This window comes from Aspergillus pseudodeflectus (assembly GCF_044049435.1).
Source record: "Aspergillus pseudodeflectus strain CBS 756.74 chromosome Unknown BJX68scaffold_12, whole genome shotgun sequence".
Lineage (NCBI taxonomy): Eukaryota > Fungi > Ascomycota > Eurotiomycetes > Eurotiales > Aspergillaceae > Aspergillus > Aspergillus pseudodeflectus.
This window is the reverse complement of record NW_027263788.1, coordinates 560,116-573,536: the sequence shown is the minus strand read 5'-3', so window position 1 is coordinate 573,536 and position 13,421 is coordinate 560,116. Positions and strand designations below refer to the sequence as shown.

The window sequence follows — 13,421 nt, the reverse complement described above, 5'->3', positions numbered from 1 at the left end:
GGGTAACATGGGTTCGCCATCCAAGCCAAGTGAAAATCGAATAGAGAATCGTAAACCGAATTATAAAAAGGGAATAGACAGGGAATCGCTATACATACACAATGAATCATCTCCATCATAGACTTTATGCTGTTTTGTCCATAGCATTGCTTCTTTCCAATCGATGATGACTTGAGAAAACAAAACCTTCTAATGCTCTAGACATTACTGAATCATATGGCCCATCTTGGAGATCTAGTCGGACAGCAGTTAGTTGTCTGTTTTTCGAGTCAAATCAAATGGCATATTACCTTCGTCCGCAGATAGCCCTCCACTTCGGAGCTTGTGAAGCCCATTTTGCCCCCAGTCTGCCATGACAGCGGCACCATCGGTACTCTCTCCTTCACCACCACCTCACGCCCTGGCCCTTCAACTGCCCTAACCTTGTCGGGATTATTGGTGAGAAGGCGGATGCCATGCGGGTTTGAATCAACTCCCAGACCCAAATCAACGAGCATCGCCGTCGCTAGTCCATAACTTCGATCGTCGGCAGGGTGATTCAATGCAAGATTGGCTTCCACTGTGTCATTTCCCAGGTCTTGCAAGTTGTATGCTTTCAATTTCTCTCCAAGGCCGATCCCGCGGCCCTCTTGACGAAGGTAGATGATAACACCACCGGAGACATTGTTCGGCACGGTCCTTGATTGCTGAGAAGCAATCTCATTCAAGGTTCCCATAGGTAATGACATCAACCGAGCTGCCTCGTCTAGTTGTTCTCCGCAGTCACAACGGGCTGACCAAGCTGTCTCTCCTGTATAGCACTCAGAGTGAATCCGTACAAGTGGTGCTTCACTCGGCCGTTCTGAAATCACCTCTGACTCATGTACAGCGCCCCCCTCATTATGTCCGGCTGTTCCCCGCTTAGCCGGGTTTTCGTACCAGCTGCTCTCACGACCTGGATGCAGTTTACCCACATAAGCACCACGAATCATTCGATCTCGTTCGCACTCCCCGGGTCGCACCCGGTCTAAGCTCCGACTCCTGATTGTATTTCCAAACACAATTGCAAGGTGCTCCTTCTTGTCGATGTCGTTGTGATAGAGATGTAGGAACATCTCAGCTCCAGTCGTCGTCGGGATCCGAGCGCGTACAATGCATTCTACTTCGGGGAGTCGTTCGATGAGTTTTGGGTGGCTGATATGAGTGTGGGGGATTGTTCCGCCTGGAGTAGCCGGGGGAGAGACAATCGGAGGCACTCCTGTTGTCGCATTATCACCGTCTGATATACTATTGGTTTCACTCGCGGAATTCGCCGGGGTAGTATCATATGGATGGCTCGTTGGAGAAAGCTGTATGTTGTTGACCGGTTGCGTTGAGGTCGGTAGAGCGTGCAGTGATGGAGAGGCGTGAGCCGGTAAATTTGCCATTGCGATGTAAGACGGAATTGGCGCAATGTACAACTAAAGTCAAGACAGGCTGAAGTCAATTCGCATGTCAATTCTGAGGTCGTTTATATGCGGCTATAGTGAGTCAATTAGAGGTTTGAGGGCCAAGAGTTTGCAAAAGGAGGACAGCATTGACTCGTAACAATATTCCACAGCCCGTCGTCGGACCGCATGTGGATCTTGAAGCCTCGGGAGAAGCGGCGGGATGGCGGGGAGCGCTGAGTCAGCAACAGCTTACTACGGCTTAACTAAGGACCCCGTCAGGCAGTCTAGCACCTTCCATGACAGTACTCCCATCATTGACCGATGAGAGAGCAATCTGGGCTACGAACAAGCCCTGTCGCCGCGAACTTGATTGCTATACCATAGTTATACCCAATTCCATATCCTGATGAACGCCTTCAGATGAGACCGGCCGTGTGCAAGTAAAAACAAAAAATTGAGGGTATCGATGAGAAGTTTCCAGATGAGCCCACCAGCCATCACTTTCCAGCGATATCTAGGACAAACCGACGGTCTACTTCCATTTCTTTGTCGTCTTCTTCGCCTTCAAACTTCAGGCGGTAGGTGTCTTTTTTCAATCCCATGACTTCCGCGCGGTAAAAGGTGGTTGTATCCGGATATCGAGCAAGCACTTGCTTTCCAACGGCAAAGGATGGCAACGTAGACCCCATCCGAGGGATTGGAATTAGAGACGCCGCCGTGGTTTTGTAGACAGCCCCTTGCTCGCCGTTCTCGTTGGGCTCCGGGTCCTGGACATCGTATCTTGAAGAGGCATTCATTGGTCAATCTTGCCTGCAAACGAAGGAATCAAGACTTGACCAACCTTTTCTTATAGCCCTCACCTGTTATCCCCTTGATAATGCATTGTATACCCTCTCCTTCCACGCCCTGCTTGTTTTTGTTGTGCTTAAAAACCACTTCCGCTCCCACAGCTAGCTGCCCATTGCGCTCAGCAGGTGTGCCCTTGACGCTTTCAGCCCCTTCTTCGACCTTGACTTGTACGTTGTCGCGGACGTGGGTGCTGGACACACTCGTGCTGCGTTGCGTACCCCCCTTGGAGCGACCGGCTTTGTCTGAGAGACCACCGGACGGACCAGGTGAGTCGGTAGCAGACCCATCCATGTCGTTTCGCTTCTTTCGAGACTTGGATAGCGATGCAGCACGGCTCTGCGGGGCTTCTGCTTCTGAGGCCTGTCGAAGCGCGTTGAGAAGCCCCAGGTTCTTGATCACATCACTAGGCTCATCTTGCAAGATAGCTCTTTCTTCTTCGCACAGCTTGAGCATTTGGCGGTAAAGACCATCCAGCTGATTGTGCTCGTTAAGGGTTGGTTCTATGCATGAGTTAATGCTAATCCAAAAAAAAGAAAAAAAAAAGGGGAGGCTGCAGACGAACTGCCCTTCAATACAATAAGGACAGTCGCGGTCAATATCTAATGCACATAGGCAGTTGCAGCTTGGGACGCCAGACTTTGTGCTTGGAAACAAGGCTTGTATGTCACTTACTACCACCCTCTTTTCCGATCTTCTCATTCAGAGCTGCTATTTGGTCTGCCAGCGCTTTTTGCTTGTCATTTTTCTCTTTGGCCTTGCGCAGGTCTTGAAGGATCTTGTTCCACATATCAGTTTCCTCGTTTGCGCCATTGTCCCTGGGCACTGGGGGGCCCCTAGGACGATTCCGGGACATTTTTTGGGAGGAAGGCTTGGGCACTGGAACGACCACCTTTGGCCAGTGGCCAGGATTGCTTTCGGCTGCCGTTGTAACCTCCTCTAAGGACTTTCGCTTCTCAATCGCGATGGCGTCCCATTCAAAAGAGGTTTCAAAATTATGGTTGTTGGCGCTTCGTGTGCCGCGCGCCGCGCCAGTTCTTAAGTCGTGTGGAATGGGGACGTCTGGCGGAGGGCTCTGGGAATTGCTCTTTGGAGCTTCAGGCTGTTGTCCCTCGGTTGTCAACTGAGTACTGGGAGCCGGAACAATCAACGGAGGATCAGGTGCTGGCGCACCGGGACTGCTCTTGGCGTCACCGTCGTTCTGTTCGCGGCTCGTCGGGGGAGCTCCCTCTGGTAAGCGCTTGACGCTCCAAGGGACACTGCCATTGGCGGGTTCCATCGGAGCTGGCGGGGTTTGTCACGGGGTCTGGAATGATGTTCGGAGCAAATGCGGTCAACCGAATCGGGCACGGGCGGGCAGCTTGAACGATTTCTGGACTCTGTTCGGTGAGGGGTCCAAGAATAATTTTATATAAAGTTGAAGTCGAGCTAAACAAACGACTTTGTGGTTGTGAGAAAGAAACGACACACACAGAGGCAGAAAGAGCGATTTGAATAGTCACGCCAGCAGCCACCAGAAATCCACTCATTCAATTGACAGCGAAGGAGCTACCAGCATCGAGCTTGATTCTCCATCAAATCTCCATCACTAGACAGCTGTCAGCTAGCTTATTCTCTCTGAAAATGCAGGTGCCACTTCTACGTCTTCAATGTGGTGGGTTTCTTCGTCCTGCTGGCGATTGTACAGAATCTCAAAACTAATTACTGCACTAGGCGTCAACAGCTACGACTGGGGTAAGCTCCTATTCTCACGAGAAGCGAAACTATTCCGGAAGCATGTCTAAACTCTCGCAGGTAAGGTCGGCCATGAGTCGGCAGCTGCAAAGTATGCCGCAACTACGGCGACTGCAGATTTCTCGATTGACTCCGAGAAGCCGTACGCAGAAGTGCGTGTCCTTTGAATGCCCTAGACGGTCGCAATGCGAGGAACGAGAAGCTGATCCGACATAGCTATGGATGGGGACCCATCCCTCCCTGCCATCAAAGGACCTCGAGACGCAGCGGACATTGCTCGACCTAGTCCAGGATAACGTGGCTTTGATGTCACCCGAGGTTACGGAACGATACGGCGGCAGACTTCCCTTTCTTTTCAAAGTGTTGTCCATCCGAAAGGCTCTCAGTATCCAGGCTCATCCAAATAAGAAGTTGGCAGAGCAACTCCATGCTCGGGATCCTAAAAACTACCCAGGTATGCTATATCCAGGAGTCACACCGTCGGCTGTGTATGCCTAACTCCATGAAGATGACAACCACAAGCCGGAGATGACCATCGCAATCACCCCTTTTGAGGGATTGTGCGGCTTCCGCCCTCTCTCCGAGATCGTACATTTCCTGAAAGCCGTTGCGCCTCTCCGATACCTGGTCGGCGTGCAGACCGCAAGTGACTTTGAAAAGGTGGTCAAGGGCTCAGAAGACTCCGAAGACCCGGAGCAAACCAAGAAAAACAAAGACGCGCTACGTACCCTCTTTACTTCACTCATGAAGTCCTCTTCCGAAGATGTCGAGGCTGCAGCGAAGGAGCTTGTCTCGGCAGCTCAGAGCTCCCCCGAGACCTTTGCTTCATTAGTCAATGCTCCCGACACCAACCCTAGCAATGCCGCCGAACTGGCCGCTCTTATTGTCCGCCTCAACGAACAGTTCCCTAATGATATCGGCCTGTTTGTGTTCTTCTTTCTCAACTTCGTCACGCTTGAACCTGGAGAGGCCATGTTCCTCAAAGCAGACGATATCCACGCCTACATCTCTGGAGACATCATCGAGTGCATGGCATCATCCGACAATGTCGTGAGAGCGGGGTTTACCCCCAAGTTCAAGGATGTGGATACGCTCACGAACATGTTGACCTATTCATATGCGCCGATTGAGGAACAGAAGCTGGAACCTACAGAGTATCCGTATGTGGTGTTGAATGCGCCGGCCTACTCGAGCGCCTCGTCCTCCGTTCTCTACGACCCGCCGATCGAGGAGTTCAGCGTCTTGAAGACGGAGCTCCGCCGCACCGGCGCGAAAGCGACCTTTGATCCGCTTACTGGCCCCAGTATCTTGATCTGCACAGGCGGGACGGGCAAAATCACGGTCGGCCGGAAAACAGAGGAAGTCAAGGAGGGATATGTGTTTTTCGTAGGCGCGAATGCAGAATGCATTATCGAGAACACTGGTACTGGACCAGACGACGAGAATGTGTTTACCACATTCAAGGCTTTTTGTGACCTGACTGGACAGGAGGATAGTGCCAATGGGCATTAAACCGAATGTAACGACAATAAAATCAATTATATCTGCAAAGCAACCTTAATTTAGTTGTTACCCCCTTACTCCCCCTCATCCGGAACCACGGACGATCCAGATCCAGCCGAGGTATGAACGACCCGCGACTCGGCCTTCCCTTGAGTGCTCGGAACCAACTTCGTTCCTGCTCAACGCTTCGAAGTGCGGGGAAGGGACGACTCTCGGGCGATGGCTTTCTTCGGCGGAGATGGCGATCCGTTTCCCCTCTGTAGCTTTGGCTCCATTCAAAACCCTTGCGTGGGAACCAACTCGAGACAATCCCCTTCACGCCTATCCTTATCCCACAATATTCTTATATAACATTCTTATTTCGACGAAAGCCCTAGTTCCTCATGTCATCTTTATCTGGGGAGCCTCTCTCTTTTTGGGAGAAGGCCGATCGCGTTGCTGGCAATATTTCTATCCTCGGGGCTGTTTTGTATAGTGTTATCTCTGGTGTTTTCCGGGGTAAAAGCGGAGCGCAGACATACAACCTCCATATCGCTCATGCTGCAGTTCGAAAGGCAGTGCGTCGCCTGTCGACGCGACAACTTCAGTTCGTTCCCTCTTTCGTTAGGATTCCGGTTCTTCAGGTAGTTGACAGTTCCAGATCCCAAAACCCAGCAACCATCCAGGGCTATGAGACGTACATGAAAGGGCACAACCTCACACCGGAAACGGTCGCCCTCAACCATGGTGCAACAGGTCTCTGGATTGGAGACAGGGATGCTAAGGACGTCGTTGTTTACTACCACGGTCAGTCAAGCACACCCAGCTAGTAGGACTAAACAAACTTACAGAGTCAATACAGGTGGTGGCTTTGCCCTTCCGCCAGTCGCGGGCCACTTTGCCTTCCTCTCTACACTCATCGACGACCTAAACAAGAACGGCCACAGCGTCGCCATCTTCTTCCTCGCCTATACTCTATCCCCGCCCGCGGAGTACCCAACGCAACTGCGCCAGGCCGTCGAAGCCCTCAGGTACACTCTCACGCAGGGCGCCCGTGACCCTTCCAACGTGGTTGTCGGAGGAGACTCTGCAGGCGGAAACCTAGCCCTCGCCGTCCTCTTGCACCTTACACACCCGCATCCCGAGATTGATCCCATCTCGCTGCCGGACGGCGCTGAACTTGCGGGTGTGTTTGGTTTTGCGCCGTGGGTATCTTTTGCACTAGATGGAGAATCTATCAAGGCAAATCGATATAAAGATGTCATACCCGAAGAGGGCCTGAAGGTCTGGGCGGAGTCGTATCTGGGAAAGCGGAAAGAAGGAGATGCGTGGAGTGAGCCAGCAAAGGCACCACTGGAGTGGTGGGTTGGTGCAAAGGCGAAAAGGGTGCTAATTCTTGCGGGAGGAGATGAGATTCTGTTTTCTGCTGTTGAGGAGTTTGCAAAGAAGCTTCAGGTACGTTCACTCTTCGGCCAGATGGCCTGATACCACAACGGTGCTAATGGTTGGTTTCGAGTCTGTGCTACCGCAAACTACTTATATTGTAGGCTATGGGGAAACCCATGTATCAACTGTCTACAGCGGGACTGGAATGGATCAGCAGGCTCGCGGTCTGAGGCATTGGCTAGGCGCTCATCTGTGATTTGGAGATATTCCCCAGAGATCGGCTGTACATACCCCAAAGAAGTTATAGTGCACTGACTTGAGGCGCTCGAGTACTGTTGGATATAGTATTTCGTTTCGAATGTGAAATCTTTCAGCACTTAAAAGGCTAGCACCATTGATATATACTCTCGGTTGACATTGGCATCGTTGGGTTCTATCGGCAATGCAAAGCGAAAGAAAAATGGAGATAGCTCGCCGTCATATCGATTCATAAAATAAGTTACGCAACATAATTCGACAGAAGAAAAAATCGAAGGGACTCTATGATGAAACCTTTGCGGAGTATTTGGCAGCAGCAGTATCGAAAAATTCACTCTTCTCCTGGATATCGGCGAGCAGGGCATGCGACGGCTCGATTTCTTGGAGGCGCCTGCAAACCACAATTAGCAAGTTTCTTCTGAGGTATGAACAGAGAAGGGTCGCAAAGGCATACTTCTCCAAGTCCTCCGTCGGCTTCCCCGCCAACACATTCAACACGATTGAATTGGCAATCAGCCCAGCCTCATTGGGGTATTTCTGAAGAGCGGTCGAGATCGCAGCTTCGGCCTCAGGTAGTCGGCCGAGATGGATTTCCGCGACGGCCTGGCCGACAATCGAGAGGGGCGATGAGGTGCTATCGGCCGACGCGAGTTCCTCGTAGACGTAGAAGGCAGACTGGTATTTCTCGCCGCCCTGTAGATTCAATCAGCCATCTGATCTTAGTTGTAACACTTATGGAAGGAGATAGACGTACAACTCTCAGCCCGACCCAGGACTCGGCCAGGTTGACCAGCAGGGAATCCTGAGCCCACCGCTTCGCAGCCTGTACCTCCTTGAGCGCAAGATCGGCCCGGTTCTGCTGAAGATGGATCTGGACGACCAATGCAACTCTGCGACTAATCAGCCTCTCGCCATCCACGCATTCTCAATTGAGCAATAAGCAAGAGAGCTCACTTACGCCTCCAGATTCCCCTGATGCTTCGCCAACACCGCAAGCGCCTCCTCACTCTTCCCGAGCCCCTGCAACACCGTCCCCCCTAAAACCTGCACCGTGGCATTATCCGGATAGTTCTCCACGAGGTCTTGGACTAATTGCAGAGCGGCGTCGGCGTCGCCAGCTGTGTATTGCGCGAGAGCCTTGACGGCCGCCAGCTCGGGTGTCTCCTCCTCGCCCTCGACGTCGGCGAGCGCCTGGTCTGTTTCGCCTAGGGCGATACGGGAGCGGAGCTGTAGGATTCGGGCGGGGAGGCTGTTCTCGGGGGAGAAGGAGGATGTGTTGAAGTCTATGACTTCTTGGTATTGGCCTTGCAGGAAGGCATTGTGGATGTTGATGAGTTCTGTCGGGGGTCGCGGGGGATAAGGGATTAGTTGGTTTCTTTGAGAGAGGTAATGATAAAGGGATATCGATGCGTACCGCCCTCTGCTGAGAATGGATCCATTGTGTTTTGTGTATGTTGTTTACCGGAAGCTTCGCTATGAGGAGCTCTTGTTGTCTGGTTGGAATGGAAGGAGCAAGTTGGCTTTCTCCGTTCGGGCGGCAGGTTGGCCGAGAGGGTAAGCAGGTTCCCCGAGACTGTCTCAGGAATACTCCCTGTAGTTACCCAGCTTGTCTACCTAGAACTTGAGCTACCGATTATGATTAAGACGAAGAGTATTGCACCTCAATTTTGACTGGATTGATGAGCGTCCCTGACGCGTGCTATGGGTATCAACTAGTCAATAATTTTCTCTCCAGGAGATTTAGGTATGATTTTCCTAATCGAACACTTCCATATCGTATCCCCCACCATTTATGTTCGGCAATGCAAACGCTTCTATGCGATAGTCCTTGATGATAGCCACTCCTGGGCTGTTGCGCAAGATGATGATACCATTGACCTCGTACAATGAGTCCGGCTCGTATGCCAATGTTGAAAAACAAAAGAAAAATGGATCCCCTCGACTTTGACACAGCAAATGCAGTACAAGATGATACAGATAATGGCAAAAATATGGGTATCGCTTAACATGGTGATGAGGCAATAGTGCAAGAACAAGTGAAAATGACCATCATGATGCACCAGCAGGTTGCGTCTTCAGTACGCAGACCAATGTATCCCGCTAAGTGAAATGTTGAGCTCCGAGCATGAAAAAAGCAGAGTCGAGGGCATATTGCCGCGCTTTCCAAATACTCCCGAGGGCTCGAATTCGCCGAACTCCAGAATGATAAACACCGGCATAGAAATGACAAATAAAGTAAAACAGTAAGCAAACAGCTGACAGAACGACACATTGGAGATGTTGACAAAATCTCACAATATGGTGGTATGATGAGGCTGATCATTCTGGATCAGACTTCAACATTGTAGCGACGAAGTTGACGTGGTTGAGACCGTTGGCGTCAAAACTGGGGACGTCTCTTTGTCTTCCGAGGTCAGAGGTGTTTCAGTTCCCCTGTCTGACTGGTCATTTCTCTCTCTCTCGGTTGACGAGGTGCGCTTGAACACCGTCTGGCCGATCTGGCGAAGTATTCCCAGCCGCTCAGCTCTGAGCTCGTCGGCATTGAGCCTGCGGACAGAAATGGGATCTTCTTTGTTGATCTTGCAGAACAAAGTCGAAAAGATATACAGATCACCACTACCATCGTATAATGGCAGGTATCGGTACCCTTGAGAGAGACTGCTCAGTTTGGCTGTGAATGTAGCCAATTGGACACTGCCATTAGTTCCCGTGCTTCGGCCGTCCGTCGAGCTCCAAACAGTCCAACGAACAAACACCAAGTCCGGATACTTCGTCTCCAGCGACAGGCGGAAACTTTCATTGAAGACCGGGCTGTATCCGTTCCTCTGCTCAATCTTCGTGCGCCGACGATGCGGGTAACCCAGGCCAGACATGCCGTTTCGGGCGGAGGTGTTCATCCCACCTTCACCAAAAACAAAGCTCTGTCCGCGATCATCGGCACTGAACATTTCAATCTCAACGTAAGGGTTGATGTTGCCTTCTGGCGCCATGTTTCGGGGACGAGGGAGCTGCTGAGCAGAGATAACGTCCACCGAAAAACGGACAAGTTTTCTCTCGGTAATCCTCGTATCTCGTTCTGATGGAGCGACACGGAGAGACTGTGGTTTGAGGACGTAGCCAGTGCGATCGCTCCCGGCAGCAAACATGGCCTGGTTCATTTGCATGCCGGTATCATAGGTTTGCCAGTTGAGCGCGGCCATTTGGACACCACGCCGCCAGAACTTTAGTGGATCAAAGTTGGATGACCGTAAACGGAAGCCAGAGGGGTAGACACGAGTGAAGTATTTTCTGTTGTGTTTTTCGAAAAGCGCCTTGTTGTTGGGTTCACGACAGATACTTTCAAAGGAACGCTCTGCAAAGGAATATATGTGGTTGAACATCTGACTCTCAGCGGAGAGGAAGCTATGCCATTTGTAGCCGCGAGTATAGACTCCCAAATCCGACAAGGGTTTGGTGATTTTGCTCCTCTGACGCTTCTTTCTCTCCTTCTTGGCGGACACAAGAGCCCCATCGCTGTCTTCCGTAGCGCTGCTGATACTAGTAGTAGTAAAAGACCTCATTTCAGGCGTCAAAAACGGACCGGCCCCGTCTGCGCCCATCGTGGGTGGACTGGAGAGCGGAGGGAGGGCTGGGAGAGCGGGGCCATCGACTAGTGAAGGACGCATGAAGGGAGAGCTTGAACTGCGTTTCCGACCAGTAGAAAGAAATGAGCTTGACGAATCCTGCCGAGCATTGCTCTGGGTTTCATCGCACGTCTTGACCTTGATGAGGATACGACCCTTGAGGTCTTCGGGAGATGGAAGGATAAAGGAGTTTGTGAGGAGTGGTTCCAAGACCAACTGTTCTCCGAAGGTGTCTTTCATGATTTTCACCATAGCAAGTTGCTGCTCCGGGTTGCAGTGGACTTCCAGAGATATAATCAGAGGGAACTCACTCGAGAAAAAGGCGTACCGATTGATAACAGTGATGCAGTCGGCAAACAGAACACTGGTTGTCATTGTTCGTCCATGAGACACAATAGGTCTGCCGTCTGCGCCATCCCAGCAGTCTATCTCGATACAACGGCACCCCTGTGTAAGGGCGCTAATGTATGCTTCGGTGCTAGAGGCGCCAGCAACTTGCCGACCCAGAAGATACGTGTTGTGCGAGCTTGACACAAAATATTCGTTCAGCGGCCGGTCGAACCTCGATTGTGGTGGGCGGGAGGCATATACGCCATTGCGAGGGGATGCAAGGAAGGAAGAGAAGGCATCAATGTTCATTCGAGGAGATTGATCTTCAACGGGACATTCCGGGAAGCTCGGGGTTCGCGACTTGGACTTGCGGACGATTTTGTCAAAGACAGAGGTCCAGTAAGCAGGGTCCGAGTCCACGTCCTCCTTTTGCACATCACGGAGGAAGGCCAAGAACTCCTCTTTTGTGCAGCCCTCATGAAAGCTGGAAGCAACACCCTTGAAAATCTCTCGCACATCTCTTCGCTCTTTGAGCCTCGTGACAAAGTCCTTGAACTCATCAAAATTGAGCTTCCCTTTATTGCCAGTGTCAGCTTTGAGAAAATGGGCGCGCAACATGTTCTGGGAGCAGTTGATGTGCAAACTGTGACAAACACTCTCAACCGCTGCAAAATCCAAAGTCTCCGTATCGCCAACTTTCAACCCCCTTGGGAACAACCTCGCCATTTCACGCTGCCAGTGGGCTTTTAGGGCCGCTTCATTTTGACTAGAAGCAGACAGGCCAGTCATAAGCCCTATCCTGTATCGTGAGATGTACTCGAGAGTCTTGGTCCAGAGCTCTAGAATGTGGTCATTCGGAGCAATAAGGTGAAGTGTTTTGACTGGGCGACCCTTGGATCGCTGAGGGTCCGCAATTATGATGGTGAACCATCGGCTCTCTGCGTCCTGAGAAACCTGGTGTTCCTCGCGATAGTTCCTCGCGTCCGCACCGACCCGAATCTCCTTGATATCATCGATGTAGAATTTCTTTGCTGGATTTGAGGGATCCCAATATACTTTACCAGCGTCAAGGTTGAGCAGAAAGCGCACTTGTTTTCTCCTCTTTCGGGTCACTTTGGTGAGAATAGTGCCGCGCTGAATGGCGGAGTCCACTGTGGGCGCAACGGTACCTGAACTTTGAGGGATCGCTGGGACACTGTCACTTGGTAGACTGGATGGCTCTGAAACGCTCCAATTACCCAGCGATTCAAGGGCATCGTTGCTGTCGTCCTCATTGCTGGAATCAAAGGCACTATTTCGGGTATTTTGCGTTCCAGTCTTACTATCGCTGCGCCTGCGCATGATCACAGGCCCGGAACTTCGGTCACGTTTGTCGTTTTGTGAGGTTGATTGCCTTCGTCGTGTTAATTTGTTGGCAGCGCCCCGGGAGATTCTGCGCATCAACCCCGGGCCTTTGTTTGGGTTTTGAATGGCCGAATCCCCAGGATACGAGGCAGGTATTGCTGCAGGAACGGCCATGGCACTATCCCCAAGCTCCAGCGGGGGAGAAGAAACAGGGGGGTTGGAAGTAATCCGTCCTCGAAGGGAATCGGCGGCGGTTATGAACGGGGTGCCCGAGGGACTTGAATCATTTGATGGATAACAAGAAGGCCGGTCGGAGATTGGGGTAGACGTAAATGAGGATGTATAGGTTGGGCCTAGAGAGGGAGGTGCGGATGGTACTGAAGTGAAAGCGTGGTGTAGCTTGGGAGGCCTGGGGCGTGAGGCAGCAAGTTTTAAACCTCCTGCGGCCTCGCCATTTACGGCCGAGGATGATGGAGTAGCTGCATAAGCCATTGCGGCTACTGACTAGGGCTATCCTTTAGCTGCAGAGGTGAGACTAGAGCCCTGTCGTGAGCCGTGCTAGAGTTCGGAGTCACCTGGACTCCTGCAATAGCGAATAATCACCTAGGTTGGGCCCAAGTGGCCGTATTGAGGCAGGGCTATAGCTGATATGCAATACGAGCCAGTGAAGCGAATGTGTTTGGCTAGATTCATGCAAGAGCCACGTCCTTAGCGGTATTGCTCCGGTTTTGATGTATGCATTTTGGCCTGCCTTGAATGCAATGCGAAGAGCCCTGCCTGAGGAACACTCGCAAGTAGACGGGTTTCCAGAGTTCCAGATAACAGATGGAGAACAGGGCGTCAAGATTTGTGTAACAACGGCTCGAGCTGAACACTGTTGTCCGTTCTTCCTCTCTCGGGCGTGTCCAATGATGCAGCACAAGGTTGGTAGTCTGGTGGAACAGCTGGCTGTCGTCACTAAACTTTCCCAGATGTCTCACAGCCTTCTGTGTATTTCTTTCACCTCCCT

General features: G+C 51.6%; 6 protein-coding genes across 6 annotated transcripts; 2 read left to right on the top strand and 4 right to left on the bottom strand.

The window, feature by feature from the left end:
* Nucleotides 1–33: 33 nt before the first annotated feature.
* On the bottom strand, nt 34–1,656 carry BJX68DRAFT_40087 (GTP cyclohydrolase II). Its single transcript, XM_071049113.1, has 2 exons — nt 291–1,656; nt 34–234 (listed from the first exon to the last, which is right to left on the bottom strand). Exons 1-2 carry the CDS (start codon nt 1,404–1,406, stop codon nt 205–207), a joined length of 1,146 nt encoding a protein of 381 aa, XP_070901315.1. The 5' UTR covers nt 1,407–1,656; the 3' UTR covers nt 34–204.
* Nucleotides 1,657–1,906: 250 nt separating this feature from the next.
* On the bottom strand, nt 1,907–3,534 carry BJX68DRAFT_264894 (SAGA-associated factor 29 family protein; the record flags this gene model as incomplete). Its single annotated transcript, XM_071045084.1, has 3 exons — nt 1,907–2,189; nt 2,251–2,758; nt 2,931–3,534. The coding sequence occupies 3 exons, from the start codon at nt 3,532–3,534 to the stop codon at nt 1,907–1,909; spliced, it is 1,395 nt and encodes a 464-aa protein (XP_070901314.1).
* Nucleotides 3,535–3,611: 77 nt separating this feature from the next.
* Nucleotides 3,612–6,190, top strand: pmi1 (mannose-6-phosphate isomerase pmi1). The gene is made up of 6 exons (XM_071039557.1): nt 3,612–3,909; nt 3,969–3,989; nt 4,050–4,141; nt 4,206–4,443; nt 4,498–6,073; nt 6,173–6,190. Exons 1-5 carry the CDS (start codon nt 3,879–3,881, stop codon nt 5,499–5,501), a joined length of 1,386 nt encoding a protein of 461 aa, XP_070901313.1. The 5' UTR covers nt 3,612–3,878; the 3' UTR covers nt 5,502–6,073; nt 6,173–6,190.
* On the top strand, nt 5,876–7,113 carry BJX68DRAFT_264892 (putative 6-hexanolactone hydrolase; the record flags this gene model as incomplete). Its single annotated transcript, XM_071045083.1, has 4 exons — nt 5,876–6,078; nt 6,133–6,278; nt 6,334–6,926; nt 6,988–7,113. 4 exons carry the CDS (start codon nt 5,876–5,878, stop codon nt 7,111–7,113), a joined length of 1,068 nt encoding a protein of 355 aa, XP_070901312.1.
* Nucleotides 6,807–8,711, bottom strand: BJX68DRAFT_232912 (putative Coatomer subunit epsilon). The gene is made up of 6 exons (XM_071039556.1): nt 8,530–8,711; nt 8,074–8,452; nt 7,870–8,005; nt 7,570–7,808; nt 6,988–7,506; nt 6,807–6,926 (listed from the first exon to the last, which is right to left on the bottom strand). Exons 1-5 carry the CDS (start codon nt 8,552–8,554, stop codon nt 7,398–7,400), a joined length of 888 nt encoding a protein of 295 aa, XP_070901311.1. The 5' UTR covers nt 8,555–8,711; the 3' UTR covers nt 6,807–6,926; nt 6,988–7,397.
* Nucleotides 8,712–9,288: 577 nt separating this feature from the next.
* BJX68DRAFT_40004 (putative 1-phosphatidylinositol-4,5-bisphosphate phosphodiesterase Plc1) lies at nt 9,289–13,024 on the bottom strand. The gene has a single exon (XM_071049109.1). It carries the CDS (start codon nt 12,902–12,904, stop codon nt 9,452–9,454), a length of 3,453 nt encoding a protein of 1,150 aa, XP_070901310.1. The 5' UTR covers nt 12,905–13,024; the 3' UTR covers nt 9,289–9,451.
* Between the last annotated feature and the right edge of the window lie 397 nt (nt 13,025–13,421).